Below are 16,812 nucleotides of genomic sequence, written 5' to 3' on the forward strand. Positions count from 1 at the left end.
GGGCGGGGCTGGGGCGGGAGGCGGGGCTCGGCGCGGGGTGGGCGGGGCGGCGGGCGGCGCCGGTGCGCGGAGCGGGACATGGCCGAGGCGGGGCCGCTGCCGCCCGCGGCGGTGCCCGAGCGATCGCCCGGCGCCGGGCCCCGGAGGGTCCGCGGCGGGAGCGGAGGGTCGCGGCCGCCGGAGCTGCCGGCCGGCGACGCGCGGGAGCTGCTGGAGGAGGTGGAGATGCAGATCGGCAACGTGAGTGCCGGCGCGGCGGCGGCGGCGGGCGGGCGGGCGGGCGGGCGGGGGACTCCTCACGGAGGGCGCTGGGCGGGGCTTGCAGGGCATCGGCGACCCCCAACCTCTGCCGTTCCCCCAGGCCGCCTGCTCGCTGGCGAAGATCCTGGAGGCGACGTCGGCCGTGTCGGCCCAGGTGGAGGAGCTCGCCACCAAGTGCTCGGAGAACGCCCGGTTCCTGCGAACATGGCGGGACCTGCTGAGGGAGGGGTACGAGTCCCTGAAGCCCAGCGGCTGACCCTGCCCGCGCCCCCCGCACGGCCCGCCGAGCCCCCGCCTGCGCCGCGCCGGGGTGCGGGGCTGTTGCGAACCAGCTTCTTTAGGAGCTGGCGTGGATTTTTGTTTTCCTGCAGCAGCTCCCCGTGAGCCCGGCGTTCTTTCAGAAATATTTGATGAGTCGTATGGATGTTGTGTGTAAGTCACCGGCTAAAATGGCCTTGTTTAGGGAATCGGTTTTGACTTTTAGACTCTTCTGTTGCAGCTCAAAGCGCTCATGAAATACTCTAACCGCCCCCCGGCACGGTGGATGCAAAGTCAGCCTGTGTGGTACCTTCAGAACACATTACTGGTGGGGAACTGGTGTCCTGCGAGGTCTCGCCAGCCCTGCTTTAGGAGCTGTCACCAGCGGAAACACTGCCAACCCCAGAGCAACTTGCTGAACTAACTTCAGCTTTTCTCTATGCACGCTTTGTCTTGAGGATGGGGTAATACGGCAAGTTGTGTCTCTTTTACAAGCTTCACATAAGCCTTATGTGCCAAACCTGCCTACTTTTAGCAGTATTGCAATACATTTCTGTAAAGCTGCAGATGTGTTGCAAGATGTTTGATTACTGCAAACAATTTTACACTATAATTTGTTGTAATAAAGTGCCTTATGATGGACCATATATCTCTGCATGGTAGAAGTTTAACAGCATCATTTATTGATAGGATGGATTATTCTGAACTGTAAGTAAAAGCCTCCATCAGTTAGAAAAGAGTCGGTGAAATGGTTTCTCCCATCTCTCAGAAAGCATGTTAGAGCTTTTTCAGTATTTGGCCCTATTTTTTATCTTTGCCTTAAGCAGTTACTAGTTAGTTAATCTAGAGCTTGTTGTTAACAGAACATTTTGGTCCAAAAGATCACTAATGTGTAATAAGTAGCTGTCCTGAAATTCCTATACCTTTACCAGAGCACTGTGAAAAAAGTAATGCTGAAATGCAATGACAGGCTGCAGGAGAACATGGCTTTACCATGATTTGTTAGGCAGCCTTATTTTTACTGGTAGAAGGACATTTTAAAAGACAAACTGTAGTTTTCTTATCAAAACAATAAAGATGTTACAAAAAAAAATCTGAAATAATGCATATTCTTGTGTTAATTACAGAAAAAATTACAACATTGAATATATCCATAAGCAAGTTAAGAGAAAAAGGAAGTAGTGGTAAGGAGAGACATCCTTGCATATCTCATCAAAAGCAGTTACAGTCCTTGAGGAGACTTGGCCCCTCAAAGTACACAAGTTGTATTAAATTGAGTTCTAATTATCCCAGTTAAAGGCAATCCACATGGCAGGATTTCACTTAGCTGTTTTTAATCCCGCAACCCAAAATGTTGCAAAGGCAACTTGGAAAAGTCATTTTGTTCAGCAGGTAATCTTTTATTTCAATAAAACATAACAGTAGTGGAAACAAGATGCTTAACAATTTTTGATTTCAAGATAATCCAAAGTTCTGTAAACAGTTGAAGCGTGAATCACACTTTTCTTAATTCTACTTCTTATGCTGTTAAGAAGTTAAGTGCAAACATTGGAAGTATCTTTTAACTTCATTTTAAAAAGCTTCAAGTCATCAGTGCAAAAGAAGCATGTCTTTTACCTTTGTGGGCTTCTAGACCGTCAGACTGTGAGCACGGTACTGAAAGAAGAAGCAGGGAAGTTGTGGTAATTCATAATGGAAAAGACTCTCCTCAGTAAGTGTATGTGAAGGAACTGCATCTAGGGGATTGTTTCAGATGGGATAAGTAAAATAATACTCCAACAAGTGCTGAATGGCCATGGTCCTTAAATTATTTTAACTATAATGCATCCAATCAAATGCACAAGGGAACTGAAACGTAGATGTCATGACACCTGTTAAGACTGATAGCCTTCTATTTGGCCATCTGTTGTTATTCCACATACAGAGACAGACAACTTAGACTGAAATGAAGCTGTTGAAGTCTGCAGGCTACTTTTATGGTAGCTCTTTATGAAACAGCAAGAAAAAGAGCAGCATCAAGGTGCTGGGATACTCAGTCCAGCCTTTCCAGGGAGGGATGCACCTTTTTTTTTTTTTTTTTTTTTCTCTTCCCCACAGTTCAGGTTCTGCCTGAATTGCAATGATCATTACAATTTAAGGATTGTCTTTATGTGAGTGAATTGGTTGGTAAATTCTTACTAGGAATAAAATTTTCACTTGTTTGGCTTTGACAAACTGATCTGATTATGAAATATAAATATTTTTCTTAGGGCTACTAAGAAAGCTTTTAAGAGCTGATGCAGCTTAAATAAAGCTAGTCAGAAACTTTGAGGAGGAAAGAAAAAATCTAATGAGGAAACTAATTAACTCTTAAAAAAATTCAGCTGTTGATATGCGGACTTTAAAAGAAAAAAGTTTAATGAAAATAACCTTGCCCCGCCCCCAAAAGGTAGATGAATTTGAAACATTTCTGTTTTAAATGACGATTCATCTTTTTTCCACACTTGCGGCTTCTGTGAGGAAAAAAGCAAACAACTGACTTCTCATTCTTATCTGGGATGTGTTGTGGAGATGTCAGGTACCATTGTGAGATTGCAAAATTACTGTGTTAGTTCTACCTGCAGACAGACACATTGCTCCCTCTTCTTCCTGCTTTGGTTCACACGAGCCCAGGTGTCACACCTCCCTTATTTTTCCTCATTGTTGTAAAGCAGTAAGCCCACAGATGTGAAGCTAACAGTGCGGGTGTCACCATGAAGATTCAAAATGTATTTATGTGTATGAGGTTAGTCTTGTTGACTGTGTGGTCACTGAAGCGTCAGAGGAGTCTGTACAAAGCACAGGCTTCATTACTTTTGGCGTGATTTCATGCATTGGCCACAGCTCTACCCAGATGAATGATGGACCGTATGTTTTCTGACTGCCTTTACCTCTTTGGGATCTTCTTTGTCTGTAATTATACCAAACCTGATGAATCATTTCTTTGAATGGTCGTGTAGTCAAAGTGTAGAGAAGAGGATTCAAAGCACTATTTATTGGCAGTATAAAAATCACCACCCAAGAAGTTATGGTACCTTAGGGAGGGAAAAAGAAAGGAAGCTGTAACATGCATTCCAGCATTTGTACCCGTTAGTGCAAGTGCTCGATGCCTATGCAGCACAGCTTCCTGCTGGGAGGGGTGGTCATACTCCTAGGCTGAGCTCACATCACAACAGGTACTTTTTTTTTTCTTCTCACTGTTATACTTGCACTGCACTCTTACCTCCCTCTGGACTCCCTGCAAAACCTGACAGTTTTTACTTTCCTAGTATTTCAATTTATCCCTCCTACTTTTCTGTACCATAGCCCTGGCACACTTGTTCTGGCTGGGCCTTGTTCTCTTGCCCCGAACCTTTTTGTCTCTACTTTGCTCCCTATGTCTTCCTGTGATCTCTGTTCCTCTTCTTCTTCCCTTGACTTGTGACATGCAATCCTAACGATGTCCCCGATGTCCTGTCCTCCTGCAAAGCAGTATCCTTCAGTCCCTGTATACCCTCTGAGGCTGATTTTCTCCACTGCACCAGGACTTCTCCATTCTTCCCCTCTCAAACAGCACTGTATACATCCTCCCTATTTCCTCCTTGCCCTGTTGGTAAGTCTGTGTTCACACTGTCTTCCTCTCTGAGGGTTTCCCGCTTCCCTGCCTGTAGCAGAGCCTGTGTGCATTTTTACAGCTTCCCCTTCTCATCTTTACTGTTTGGGAGGTAAGTTACCTGAGGGGCAGGCAGAGAAAGGGACTGGAATGAAGTGCTGGAAGATGTTAGTGGGTGCCCTCAGTTGCACTGTTTGATTTATAAAACAATTATAGAAGTGTTCCAAGTTGCACAAAAAGCTTAATTCACTCTCCCCCTGCTTCTGCCCCTCCCCGGCTTTACAACTTTGTTGCAGCATCAATACGTTCCTATTGATGCCCATCCATTGGCTACACTTTTGGAAACAAGCAGATGCTTAGTTCAAAAGCTGTCTAGTGTATCCCCAAAGAAAAAGAAATGCTATCAAATGGAGTTTAAAACTTCTGTAAACTTAGAGGACTGTCTCTCATATCTTTAGTTTTATGAAGTGACTAGTTAGTATTTAATCTGGTGTATCTAAGAATATTAATTTGCTGAACTCAAGATCACCCCTGTGGTTCAGCAAGATTTTGTCAAGGTTTCTTGACTCCGAATACATCTGCTTCCACATTTCACAGTATTTTCTTTAAGATTTCTTAGGTGGTTTGATAACTTCATGAAGAAACATTTTAGAAGACTTAAAATAACTGACAATACTTGACATAATCAATGTAACTTCCAGACATCTGAAATGTAAGTAAAAACTTTAAAAAGGTGACTCCCAACACTTCTGGTCAGCACATAAGACAAAATCCACTGAGCTAAAATGTTTTCTTGCCAGCCCAGTACTGTAACATATGTACTGTACGTTGAATCAGAATCTGCTGTTGCTGATGGTCCTGCTCCTGTTCACGCGTTCTTTCTAGCAGGGTTTACAAGCCCTACATAAAGTGGCTATTTTCCTGGCATGTGCTGGTATTGCAAGAAGAAGGAAAAAAAATGAGGTGCATCTTTTAATCTTTTAGGTTACGCTGTTTTTACATGGGAATATATTGATAGCATAACGAAGGTAAGCAGAGCTTTATATAACTTAATGGTTTCAACTATAAATACCAGTTTATAAAAGAAAGTTATTTCAGGTTAGCAATTATATTGTTAAATCAAGACAGGACACACTCTATTGTCCTGAGCCATATTTAGGCAACAGAACCAGCAAAAGCTGTAAGTTGAGAAAGGCCAATGCAATTCAGCCTTGGTTTTTTAATACATTTTGTAAATTGTATAGATATTGTGTGGAGACAGACTTGAACAATTTGAATTTGGGTTTTTTTTGGCTGAATCAAAGGTGACTAACCTTAGATGGTTATAATAATATAGTTCAATTCAATGGTAAAACCATATAGTTAATTATATTGTGTGTACATACATATAGATTATAACATAAAGGTCCTTACAGTAAGAGAGTTCAATAGATTCAATTCTTGTTCTTCTGAAGTAGAAACAACACTCTTCGTACAGACACAGTTGAAACTGTGAAACTGTGAAAGCCTCACAAAAGAAAGGACATACCTGGTATTTCCACTTGAAGTAAAGAAAGGAGTTTCAAAATAAAAATGGGTATCCAACACAGTGCATCAGTAAATACAATGAAGAAAAAACGTTTAGCAAGGATCATCTCTTTTTTGATATGATTCCGAATTTCAGTAGCCGTAATAGCTGTTTGGTGAACACTGTAGAACATACTCCCATAGGAAAACACAATGATGATAAAAGCTGCCAAGTTTACACCTGTTTAAGAAGTTAAAATTAGTTATAACTTAACAGCATAATAGCAATTCCGTATCACCTATTTGCAGGTTGGGTAGTAAAGAAAAATGTTTTGTGTAAACCGCTAGTCCTATAGAATTAAGTGGCTGGAAAATCTGCTAGTCCTATAGAATTAAGTGGCTGGAAAATCTGAGTCTGTCTTCACCTTAACATCAAATTTTTGCCTCTGCTCAGGTGTTTATTTCATTCGTCAACACCTAAAAAATGGCTGCCATCTGATCCAAACCCTTAGTTCTCCTCTGGTCTTACCATTGCTCTAATTCTTTGGCAAAGTCTATTAATTCAGGAACTTAATGGTCATTAATTTCTTTTTGCTTTTTCAGCCTTTCATGCATTTTAAGATAAGGAAGTATCCATCTGATATAGTAAAATACTCAGGCTGGAAAAAGATTTTTACTGGAGCATCTAAATATCAGGTGTGAACATCACAGCAAAGCTGTCTTATTTGAAAATTAAGTTCATTTGCAGCTCTAATCATATATAAAGAAGAAATGCAACTTACCTAAAAAAATGACAACAGAATAAATCTGACTTCCTAAACTTTCTGATTGTTCTGAGTGAAGAGGAAAACAGACGCCATTGGTGCCATAGTAGTTCCTGAAATATTCCTTATTGCTCAGTGGGATAAAAGCAACAGCAAACCCAATTATCCAGATAAGTACCAAAATGGAAATTGTCCTGCGTTTTCTGGGCTTCAAAAACCTAAAAGGATAAACTATGCAGATGTACTTTTCCAAAGTCAGGTAAGTCAACAGTAAGACTGACACCTCTGTAGACAGAATAGCGAGTGATCCGACCAACTGACAATGCATGCTGTCCATCCACAACTGAGCGTGCTTGTTGTATTCTCCGCGATATTTAAGATCAAAAGCTCCAATCACAAATAAATATATCCCCATCAGACAATCAGCACCTGTGGACATAGTGCTTAACATCATTATTTACACATTTGAATTTCTCTGTGTGTATATATGTCTACAGGAAAACATACTAATATAAAACATACTAATATAAACAGCTAATATAAAGATATGAAATCAACGTTATAGGTGGAATGCTATCATGAGATGATTAAGGCAGTGTAATTCAGTTCCATTCCTCCTTTTTTTTATTTTATTTATTTTTATTTAAATTGATGGTCTATTTTTCATACTTGTTTCCAACCTGATTTTTTGAAGCTCAGATAAAATTGGTTTGCAGGTAGAAAAAGATAGAGTTTCATTTACAGAAATATTTTTTGCAACCCTTTTTTATTAGGTCTTATTCCTTTTGATACTAACATTTGGCTTAAGATAATTTGCTTTGAGTAGAGTGTCTCATCTGGGTTCAAAGTTTAGTTTTGGTTTGTCCACCTTACAAAACTAAAGTGCATAGTCTTCTAAGACCTCTAAGGGGAGAGAAACCGTCAACACAGAGCTGAAGGCTTCTCGGGTATTTTGGCTAGAGGTTTTGCATAATGCTCAGATTGTTCCAGTGGAAATGTTTCAAAATCACTGACATGCTGTATTTGGAAACATTACAATCATTTTATTCACTGTTGACAATTACTAGTTGCATTTGTGAAATACTTATAGACTTGTTACTGAGATAGGGTACTCAAGATTGTAGTGGCTATTCTGTCAAATAGTTTGTCCATAAACTTGTCTTGCTTTTAGGACTAAAATAAAACCCCCTAATTCTTAATTTTGGGGAGCTAAGAGGGACTGCATTTGTGTAAGTAACATTTGATTGTGTGAAAAACAGCATAACTATCTTGAACACAGTATTTACACATGCAAATTAGTATTTACTCAAAAATGCATAGTAAAATTTCACTTTGTGGGCCTTTGAAAATTTCAAAATTTTATTTCTTTTTGCTGAAGAAAGTGGGAATTTGACACAAGACTCACAGCATTAAAATCAAATGTGAAACCTTTGGAATTTACCAGCTGCCAAAGGCAGAATTTGATGAGACCTCCTGGTGCGTAAGGTACAGCATTTTGTACTGTCATTCACAACAGCATGAAAGTTCAGTTAATTCCGTGTTGGAAATGTGTCACTATATTACAGTAACAGATATCGTACATGCTATGAGCAGACTAAACCAATATTCTTTTACTTTTACTCATGGAGTACTCACAGCAGAGAGACATTATTGAGATGGCATGGAGCTTGTTCTCTGATCTGATGTAAGGCCTCATGCAGATAACAAAAATATTTCCAAAGCAGGTGATGGCAGATACAACCCAGACAAACACTCTCTGTATGATGCTAGCTAAAAGGTTCTCCAGGGAGGAAATCCCATCAGTATTGGGCTTACAGCTGCGCACATGGGGGGCATATCCACAGTACTGGAATTTCTTAAAATATCTGGTTGTAAGAAAGAAAAACAGACAAGAGGTGATTCTAGTTTGGTTACCAGAATATCAAAACTCTCTAGTAACTACTCAGAAAACATATTCTGAAAGAAGAAAAATTAGTTAAAAATTGTCAGAATTTGACAACTGCTGGCATGCTACGTTCTATATTCTTTTGTTTTCAATTATCCAATATTCCATAAATTTAAAAATTCAGACCAAAGCAAGCAAGCTGGAATAATCTACTTACATGTGGGAAAGGTTTCTCAGGGGTCTGAACATTCTTCTCTGGATGTTTGCAATTTCAATGCCCTCCAAGCTACTGTAAACAACACACCCTCAGTAAAAGGCTATAGGAACACAGTAGTAAAAGAACAAACTTCATGAGCATTTAATTGTGCTTCTATGACTATAGGAAACTAGAGATGAACTTTAATTGCATCTAATCTGTCATTCCTTTTAAACTTGAACGGAAAGTCTGCATAAAGGCTGAACTGGAATAATATACGTTGCAGTTTATTAGAATTGCTGTTCTTCGAAAATCATGAAGAAGGCTTTTTGAGTGCTCTCAGCAGTGCAACCTCTGATTATTATGTTGCCCTTCCAAAGTATTTTTCTACGGAAGTTCTTTCATCATCTCTGGGAAAACAATAACTTGTTCCAGTAGTAATATTTTAGATGTCTCTTCTGTCTTTTATCCCAGGGAGTGCTTTGCTAAACAAGCTTCTGCAGGAATTCAGTCTTCATTGTGTCAGGAGCAGCAGGAAGCCGGGACACAGAAGGCGGCATGTAAGGGAAAATGTTGTCTTTCTTGTGATGCATGGATGGGATTTCTTACTTTAATTTTTCCAAAAATATATTGAAAATGGCACTGTTATTTCCCCTGCAGTGCTAGATCAGTACAGTGTAACTGTAAGTTCTTCTAGAACTTCAGTTTCTGTATTCTTCCAATCCACTGGTTAGACGTGCAACTGGCTGGAGATCTTTGGTTCTCCTTGTGGGAAGCCTTATACGAATTCATTGTTCAGTGCTTTGAATGCAATATTCATGGGAGTTCTGAACACATTTAGGCAAAAGTCGAGAAAAGTAACAGTCTTACTGGTTAGTTGCTGTGGGCTGGTGGGTGGTTTCTCTTGGAGATAAGAAAAAAGCCCCCAGTATGGGAGCATGTTAAGTTTTATTTAAGCACTGCAATGAATCTCAGGGTGTGCTTTCCCCAGCTACTTTTACTATTTCAAACTAGAAAAAAGGCAACTGATGTTATAAAAACTGCTGAAATACACGGTTTCTTATAGATCGGTCTCAAGATTTAAGACGTTTCTTAACTTGGAACCATGGAAGGTGACAGTCACTGAATTGTGAGTTCTTTGGTGTTAAATAACGGATAAGTAGATGCTGTAGCCTGATGATTGGGGAGGTTATTAATTATTCTTTTCTGTCCTCAGCTTCTTATTTTCATGAAATTTGTACATATTTAGTTTTTTCAGGTCATTAGCCATTTACCAAATTTAGTTGAATTTGGCCACTAGATTCTAAATCACTGTGAGGAAGCTGGACTGATCCACAAAAGCATGTGCACTGCTAGCTACAGCTCAGGGTCAAATCATAAACTCCTGGTACGTTCCTATCCAAGGAAACATCTCCTTTTGGATCTCCAGACCATTGCTGTGATAGGACAAGGGTTAGACAAGGGGCAATGGTTTTAAACTAAAAAAGGGTAGATTTAGACTAGCTAAAAGGAAAAATTTTTTTACGATGAAGGTAGTGAAATACAAGAACAGGCTGCCCAGAGGGGTGGTAGGTGCCCCATCCCTGGAAACATCCCAGGACAGGTTGGACGGGGCTCTGAGCAACGTGATCCAGTTGAAGATGTCCCTGCTCATTGCAGGGGGGGTTGGACTAGATGGCCTTTAAAGGTCCCTTCTGACCCAAACCATTCTATGGTTCTATGATTGTGAAATGGTGACCAACAAAACTCAGCTCTACCAAGGTTGGTGTTGCAGATGTGCAGTGGCTGTGAAGAGGTACTTAAATCCACCACAGGATAATTTCAGATTTGCAAGATTGTCACTGCACTATCCCCCAGTTTTAGAAAGAACTCCCTGGCAGAATTCAAGTTAGAGCTGCTACGTTAGTGCACCCACAAAGACTCCCCCTAAACTCTTCAAAAAGGTTTGTAGAAGTTCCACCTCCTTCAGATATGGCAGCTGAATCATACTTGGTTTCTACTGTTCTTTCCATGGTGTTACCATTAGGTACTGTAAGAACGGAAACATGTCCCCAAACTTATACATATACCAAATCCTTTTATAATTCCTGTCTTTACATACCCTAATGGTACCTGCCCGTGGTGTTAATAGCCCCAACTGGACCTTGCATAACCCTTAAGCCCTGTGAAGGTCAAATGAGGGTTGTATTAGTCTTGTTCTGTAGTAACAGAAAAGACAATGCCCTTCTCTAAGCTGAATTTATGATCTCTTTTTGGAAAAATTTCAATTATTAAACTGGTATTTTCAGGAAGGAAAATTTGAGTATTGCTAGTAATTATTTTCCAGGCTCAAATTGTTGAGGGTCATCACCATAACTATAAACTATTTCAAGGGCAATTTCTTACAAAACGTATTCTGGATCATGTCCTTCTGAAGGAGATGTGCATAATCACAAAGAAAATGTAGATAAAATATAAAAAAATTGATACTTACAGGGATTTCAGTTTAATTAGGAAATCAAACTGGTCTATTTGTATTTTCTTGATGGGGTTGTAAGAAAGGTTCCTGTAAATACAACACAGACATGAGTCATTTTGTAGATCTGCCTTACAGCTTGTTCTAAGAATAAAGTCAAACTACATAACCCATTTGCTTTTTCAGCCTTCTAAGAAGGACTTGTACAATTGGCAGTTACAACTGCAAACGGTAACATTCCTTTAGTGTTATTCAGCTTGGTAAGCCAGTGGGAAGAGCAGTCGGATGAGGCATGCTATTGCCACGTACACATACGCATCTGCCTCCCCCCACCTGGTGCTTGAAGGTTTTCACTGTAGAAATTTTTAGTTATTAAACTTCCAGGACTTGTCTTTCAAGTAAAAAAACCTAGCTGAACTGCATGCATTTAGAAATAAGTTACAATTGATTTTGCTAGTTGCTAAAATCTATTTTTTTGTAATCATTTGTGTGAGTTCAAGAGACAGAGGCAGTGGAATGTAGAAGTAGACATTAGCATTAAATGCTATCACTGTGTGCAGAACGGTTTCTCAAAATAACCCCCTTTTCTTCTCCCTATAGCTTCATGTTTCATTTTGATATTGTAACTAAAATGCACACACCCAACCAATGCAGCGGTATACGCTTGGTTAACCCACTGTATTGCAATGGATCCCAAGGATGCTGAAAAAGCACAAAAATAAGTTATTCCGCATACTATCTCCTCTCTTCTATAGAGACATCTCCCATTTTGCCACTAGTGCTTCTTTCAGATTGTGCAAGAAAGACTGGGACTTTTCAGCAGCAGTGTTTGAGAATTTGCCGATATACGTGTCATGGGAAAAGAAAGACTATGTCTGGTTTTATAGTATCCTATGCTTTTTTGGAACTCTTTCGCAGGAAAAAAGCAGTTGCAACCAAGGCATCTGTATGATGTTCTTACATGTTTATGATCTATTTTTAGTGCCACATCCTGATATCACATTAAACATTCCCATCAATTTATAAACTTCTCATGATATAGCTAATTTTTATATACTAACAAGATCTGGAAAAAGGTAGAATTTGAACTTTGGGGACATGAAAATACACATCTTTTACAAAACTGTTCCAGGCAAAATATTATATAGAATTACTTTTGGAGTAAGTATTTTTTTAGGCAGAGCTCAAGTGATGCAAAAAAAGGTGCTCTTTTCTTTCCCAGCATTCATGACCAAAAGCATCATATCAAATGAGTAATATACAGTTATATATAATAATAATCAAGAATCCTTACAGTTGTGAAAGCTCCTTTAGATCCTTAAATATATAGGGAGGAAGTGATTCAATCTTGTTGCTAGCCAAATCTCTGCAGAAACAGCCACAGGTAGGATACAGTAAGTTCTTACTAGGCTCAGTAACTTTACCAAACAGTTTTGCAATTTCAAGACACACAGTTTTATTCTATTTACCAAATAGGATACTATTTATTATATAGGTTATCAGAAATTTGGACTGTAAAAGAATGCTGTTAAAACAAGGTGGGAAGCTATATCCATTGGATCTTTTTGTCTAGTTAGTTCAGATATCCCATCAGATACTTAATTTAGTATTATTTCAGTCACGTCACAAAGAAAGTAAAACACCCTTAACTTGGGTTGTAGGAGCTTGGAAATAAATTAAACATATTGTTTCATGACAGGAATTCTTTCACGTGGGCTAACCAGCACATCTGTCCCTTAGTTCTTCTCTCTACCTTACTCCTTATTTTCACTAAACATAAACCCTAATAACTTTGGACAGAGGAGTAAAGGTCTGAGGCGTAAAGGTCTCCATCTGACTGAAACTGGCAAACTGGTCTAAAAAAACCTGAAGGCACACATGCACCTAGATTGTGGTGACGTAAGATTAATTAATATTATTCTGTTCACGGAATATAATGATCTTGTGAGAAAACCCCCTGATATTTTGATACAGAATATGTACTTTATCGACTATTCCTTCTCTGTTAAATATATAGAAAGAAACCTGATGATGGGTGCTATCTCCAGAGCCAGAGCATGTTATATGAAACAGTATTTATGATAAAAAACTGTAATATAAATTATAAAAAAATATGACTTGTTGTACAGGAAAGAGAAGTAATCTACTCACAATTCATCTAACATCTGGAGAGAAGAAAAGCTGTTTTCATTTAAAGAGCTGATTTTATTTCGTCTCATCACCCTGAAAGAATAAAACAAACTTAATTTGCTGTTTCTTGACATCTATTTGTTTTTGGAGAAAACCTTTTATAAACTTTAAAAATTCTCTCTTCTCTGCATCTTCAAATATTTGCCCAATTCAGTTAACAAGCTAATTGGATCTAGAAGCCTACCATGTTACTATTTGATAAATAACTTCTGTTGCCTATACACACATGCATTTGTGCGTGTATATATATATATATACACACACACACACATATACACCCCCCCCCCCCCCCCCCCCCCCCCCCCCAGGAGGCTGGTATAGATTGACCGAGGGCAGGAGGAAGGTTAAGTGGGCTGGAAGGTTTGTGACCTAACCACATCTCAGACACAGGCACATGGCTGTGCAACTCTTCCTTCACCCATATTTATTTCACCTGCCACTGACTTTGCCCCTTAAATGAACAACTTGGATTTTAAAAGCCAAAGAGAAAGCCAAGAATATGTGTACCGCACACGAGTTAAAAATTGCAAGTGACAAGTACGGTGGAGCCTACTAATCTATCAAAAAGTGGAAGGGATTTTCTGAAGATGATTACCTCATCATTAAAGAAACTTCAGGGAAAATTCTAAAATTGATGAGCCAGCCAATCCACAAGCCAAACTCTTTAACATGAAGAAACAAGCTATGTATCTCTTATGTTTGCTGCATTTTTTAAACGAGATTTTAGCCTCCTTTTTCAAGTAAAAAGTTAGAATGAAAATTTCTAAGTTTTAGTATCAGTCCAAATCACTTCAGTGAAGTTTGGTTGCATCTATCAATGCTGAACTTTGCTATAAATGTAAACAGCGGTTATTCTGTATGGCGCTTGTTTAAAACCAAGAATGTTGATTTAACCTCCTTAAGATCTAAATAACCACGATACTCAGAAAGCCTTTAATATTAACTTGATGAATCCCTCGACTGTTCAGCACAAGCGTAGCTCACTCCTGCTAGCTAGCATATCCTATTACTTACAGTACAGTTAAAGTGTTGCAGGAGATGAAAGTGACATTTCTTACATGATGGATATGGTTGCCTTCAAGGTCTCTGGGATATAAAAAGAAAACATCGATCACTGAAAATAAATTCAGGCAGTTATTCTAAGGTAATTAAAAACACTACCAGAACTTCATGACTGCACAGCAGGGAGCGAGAAGCATACATCTAACAGTTCTGCAGGTTAACTGATGACTTCAGGTCATCAACCCTGCAGCAACACAGCAGGCACTCTGTAACATCCAGCGCCCCGTTAGGAAAAAGCGGCAAGGAATACATACATAGACATATGTATGTATATACAAAGACAATAATACTTTTCTAGTGATGTAAGGTAGACTTACAGCCAGTTTAGTCTTGGCATATATTGGCACAGAGGTTTATCAGGCAAACGAGCAAGAGAATTATTCATCATCTCTCTGAAAAAAAAAAAAAGAAAAGAAATAGTATATAGCTGGCTATATTTGCCAAAAATTACATTACAGAAAAAAAATAATGTCTTTTATGTTTGTACTTTTGGAAAAAAAAAAAAAAAGGCAGTCAAAGCTTGATTCATTTCTCATAGTCTTGAAGGTAGTATTATTTTCTTAAACTTCCACATTTTTTCCCCGTGGTGTTCTGTGGGGCGGTATTTTATCCTTAACTTGTTAATTACCAGGTAAAGGCAAGATGTTCGCTGCACTGCTATTTAAATAAGACATAGCAAGCCAACAGAAATATTTTGACGGTTCGGTCATAACATGTGACTTCTGTGGGTGGCGGAGGGAGGGGGATACGGGTGGAGGTTCCCCCCTGGCTGCAGGGGAAGAGGGTCCCGTGTCGCTGAGGCTGGAGAGGGCAGTGGCAGGTTATGGACAGAGTCTTGGGGAGGGGGCTGGGCTGCTGCCGGGGCACAGGAGCTCTGGGGGACCCCCCTGCACCGCCGCCCTGGAGGACAACTGGCACCCACTGCTGCGGCTGCCACGGCTGTGCCCCCTCAGTGACCATGTCTTTTCACCATTTTTCCCACCCATCTCCCTGTGGTTTTCCAGACATCGCATGTCTGCCGCTGCCAGAATCCTCCTTCTCCAGCACATCCAGCCTGGGGGGAAGGAAGAGCTGCAGGTGTACCACCAGCATGCCGTGGCGAGCAAGCACAGCCATTATAAAACGGTTTTTATATATCTGCCCTTCCTGTTTTGTTCTTTTAAATAACACTTCAGGTTCCTATTCCATACTTACAGGAGGATAAGTGATTTGAGTCCGTAAAACGTTAATGGAGAGATCCGATTTATCCTATTGTTTTCAATTATCCTACAAATTACAGCAAAGCATGTATCAGATCAGTCATTGACTGCAGTCTTTAATTGAACAGATGATAAAAAGTAACACACTTCAAAGTGGATTTCTTTAAATGTCCATTCAAACTACTTAAAAAATGAATGCACCGCTCCTTAGCAGGTCAGGGCTTTCATTGAATTAATTTCCTTTCAGAAGAACTCAATTTAAAAAAAACTAAATAGAGTAACTTAGAGAAAATAATGACTTTCAACTTTTCAAAAAGTTTTCCTGCAAGTTTTCAAAATTCTTTGATCAAGACACTTTGAATAGATTCTCTGTGAAAACAAAGCAGCACAACGTAACAGTGTTCCACAGCAATCCAACAGTTCCAAGCACACAGAAAAATGTTAGGCATGTTATTATTTGCTTTTTTAAAAAATAACTTTACTGAGTCCAAATAATATTTTATTTTCATCTGTCTGAAAAGCAGTAATAAACTAATATTTTGGATTGAGAGTCATTTTGTCTGTGACATTTCAAGCACTATTTACAGGGAAAGACCTGCCCCCAAAATGATCTTTCTACTGTTTTATAGTATCTGAGTTATTTCATATGTTAATTTGTAACAAGAAATTACTAATAAACATTATTTAGTATTGTAAAAGCCATCAGTCATTGGAGCCATTAAGGCCCAAGGACTGATTTCTGCTCTCATCAAAGTAAATCGGGTTTTTACCTTGTACAGTGCAACAGGAGTTCCTTAGTTATTATCTAAGTACTGCTATGCACAGAAAAGAAGGCAATTCAAATATTTCTTTGTCTTGCTTTAGTTATCCCTTGAGAAAATAAAGATACAAATAATAAAAAACCATACAGCCATTCAAGTCTGTGGAGATCTTCAAAGACACCAGGCTTCAAACTGCTTATCTTGTTGTTACTCAGGTATCTAAACCAAGACCAAACAAAGGCAAATGAATGCAGTTATTAATTAGCATCAGACACATGAAAGTGAGTTTTAAGATTCTTTCTCCTTGATAATTTATCAGAATACCACTAATTTTTTTCATAATTATCACTTTTCATTATGGTAATTTTCACGCCCCTCTGAGAGCAAGGCGGGACTCTCTCTAGTGAGGACTTCCAGAGCGATTATGTAGAACATTTTGTCTTAGCTGTAAGAGAACACAGCAAGCCAAGTATTTTCATTGTGTTGTATTTTAGGCCCTTCCCGGTTTCCTTCTGTGGAGTGATTCAATCCATGAATGTTCCCAGGATCTCGTTCAGTCTTTGCTAAGAACCTCAGTCACAAATGTAGATACCAGAATCATGGGAAAAGCTGGGAAATCAAGGGTGAGAACTTACAACTGCTCTGGGAAGGCAGTAACAACAGCT

The 16,812-nt window shown here is 39.4% G+C and overlaps 2 protein-coding genes across 3 annotated transcripts in view; one reads left to right on the plus strand and one right to left on the minus strand.

The window, feature by feature from the left end:
- Positions 1-45: 45 nt before the first annotated feature.
- On the plus strand, positions 46-1,619 carry C1H4orf46 (chromosome 1 C4orf46 homolog). Of its 2 annotated transcripts, XM_037377853.1 has the most exons (3): positions 46-240; positions 362-489; positions 761-1,619. In XM_037377853.1, the coding sequence occupies exons 1-3, from the start codon at positions 79-81 to the stop codon at positions 774-776; spliced, it is 306 nt and encodes a 101-aa protein (XP_037233750.1). In that variant the 5' UTR covers positions 46-78; the 3' UTR covers positions 777-1,619. The 2 variants fall into 2 exon arrangements, with proteins under 2 accessions (XP_037233750.1, XP_037233742.1); XM_037377845.1 differs by having other exon boundaries at positions 362-1,619.
- A 1,376-nt stretch (positions 1,620-2,995) lies between these two features.
- Positions 2,996-16,812, minus strand: part of RXFP1 (relaxin family peptide receptor 1) — a 31,823-nt gene continuing 18,006 nt past the window's right edge. The window contains exons 6-17 of the mRNA XM_037400433.1: positions 16,295-16,366; positions 15,382-15,453; positions 14,505-14,579; positions 14,140-14,211; positions 13,087-13,158; positions 12,230-12,301; positions 10,954-11,025; positions 8,502-8,570; positions 8,035-8,264; positions 6,418-6,828; positions 5,658-5,876; positions 2,996-3,572 (exon numbers count right to left, since the gene is read on the minus strand). Coding sequence (XP_037256330.1) covers positions 3,271-3,572; positions 5,658-5,876; positions 6,418-6,828; positions 8,035-8,264; positions 8,502-8,570; positions 10,954-11,025; positions 12,230-12,301; positions 13,087-13,158; positions 14,140-14,211; positions 14,505-14,579; positions 15,382-15,453; positions 16,295-16,366 — 1,738 coding nt within the window. The 3' untranslated portion in view covers positions 2,996-3,270. The remainder of the gene's footprint in view (positions 3,573-5,657; positions 5,877-6,417; positions 6,829-8,034; positions 8,265-8,501; positions 8,571-10,953; positions 11,026-12,229; positions 12,302-13,086; positions 13,159-14,139; positions 14,212-14,504; positions 14,580-15,381; positions 15,454-16,294; positions 16,367-16,812) is intronic.

Source organism: Falco rusticolus, chromosome 1, assembly GCF_015220075.1.
Source record: "Falco rusticolus isolate bFalRus1 chromosome 1, bFalRus1.pri, whole genome shotgun sequence".
In the NCBI taxonomy this organism is placed as follows: Eukaryota; Metazoa; Chordata; class Aves; order Falconiformes; family Falconidae; genus Falco; species Falco rusticolus.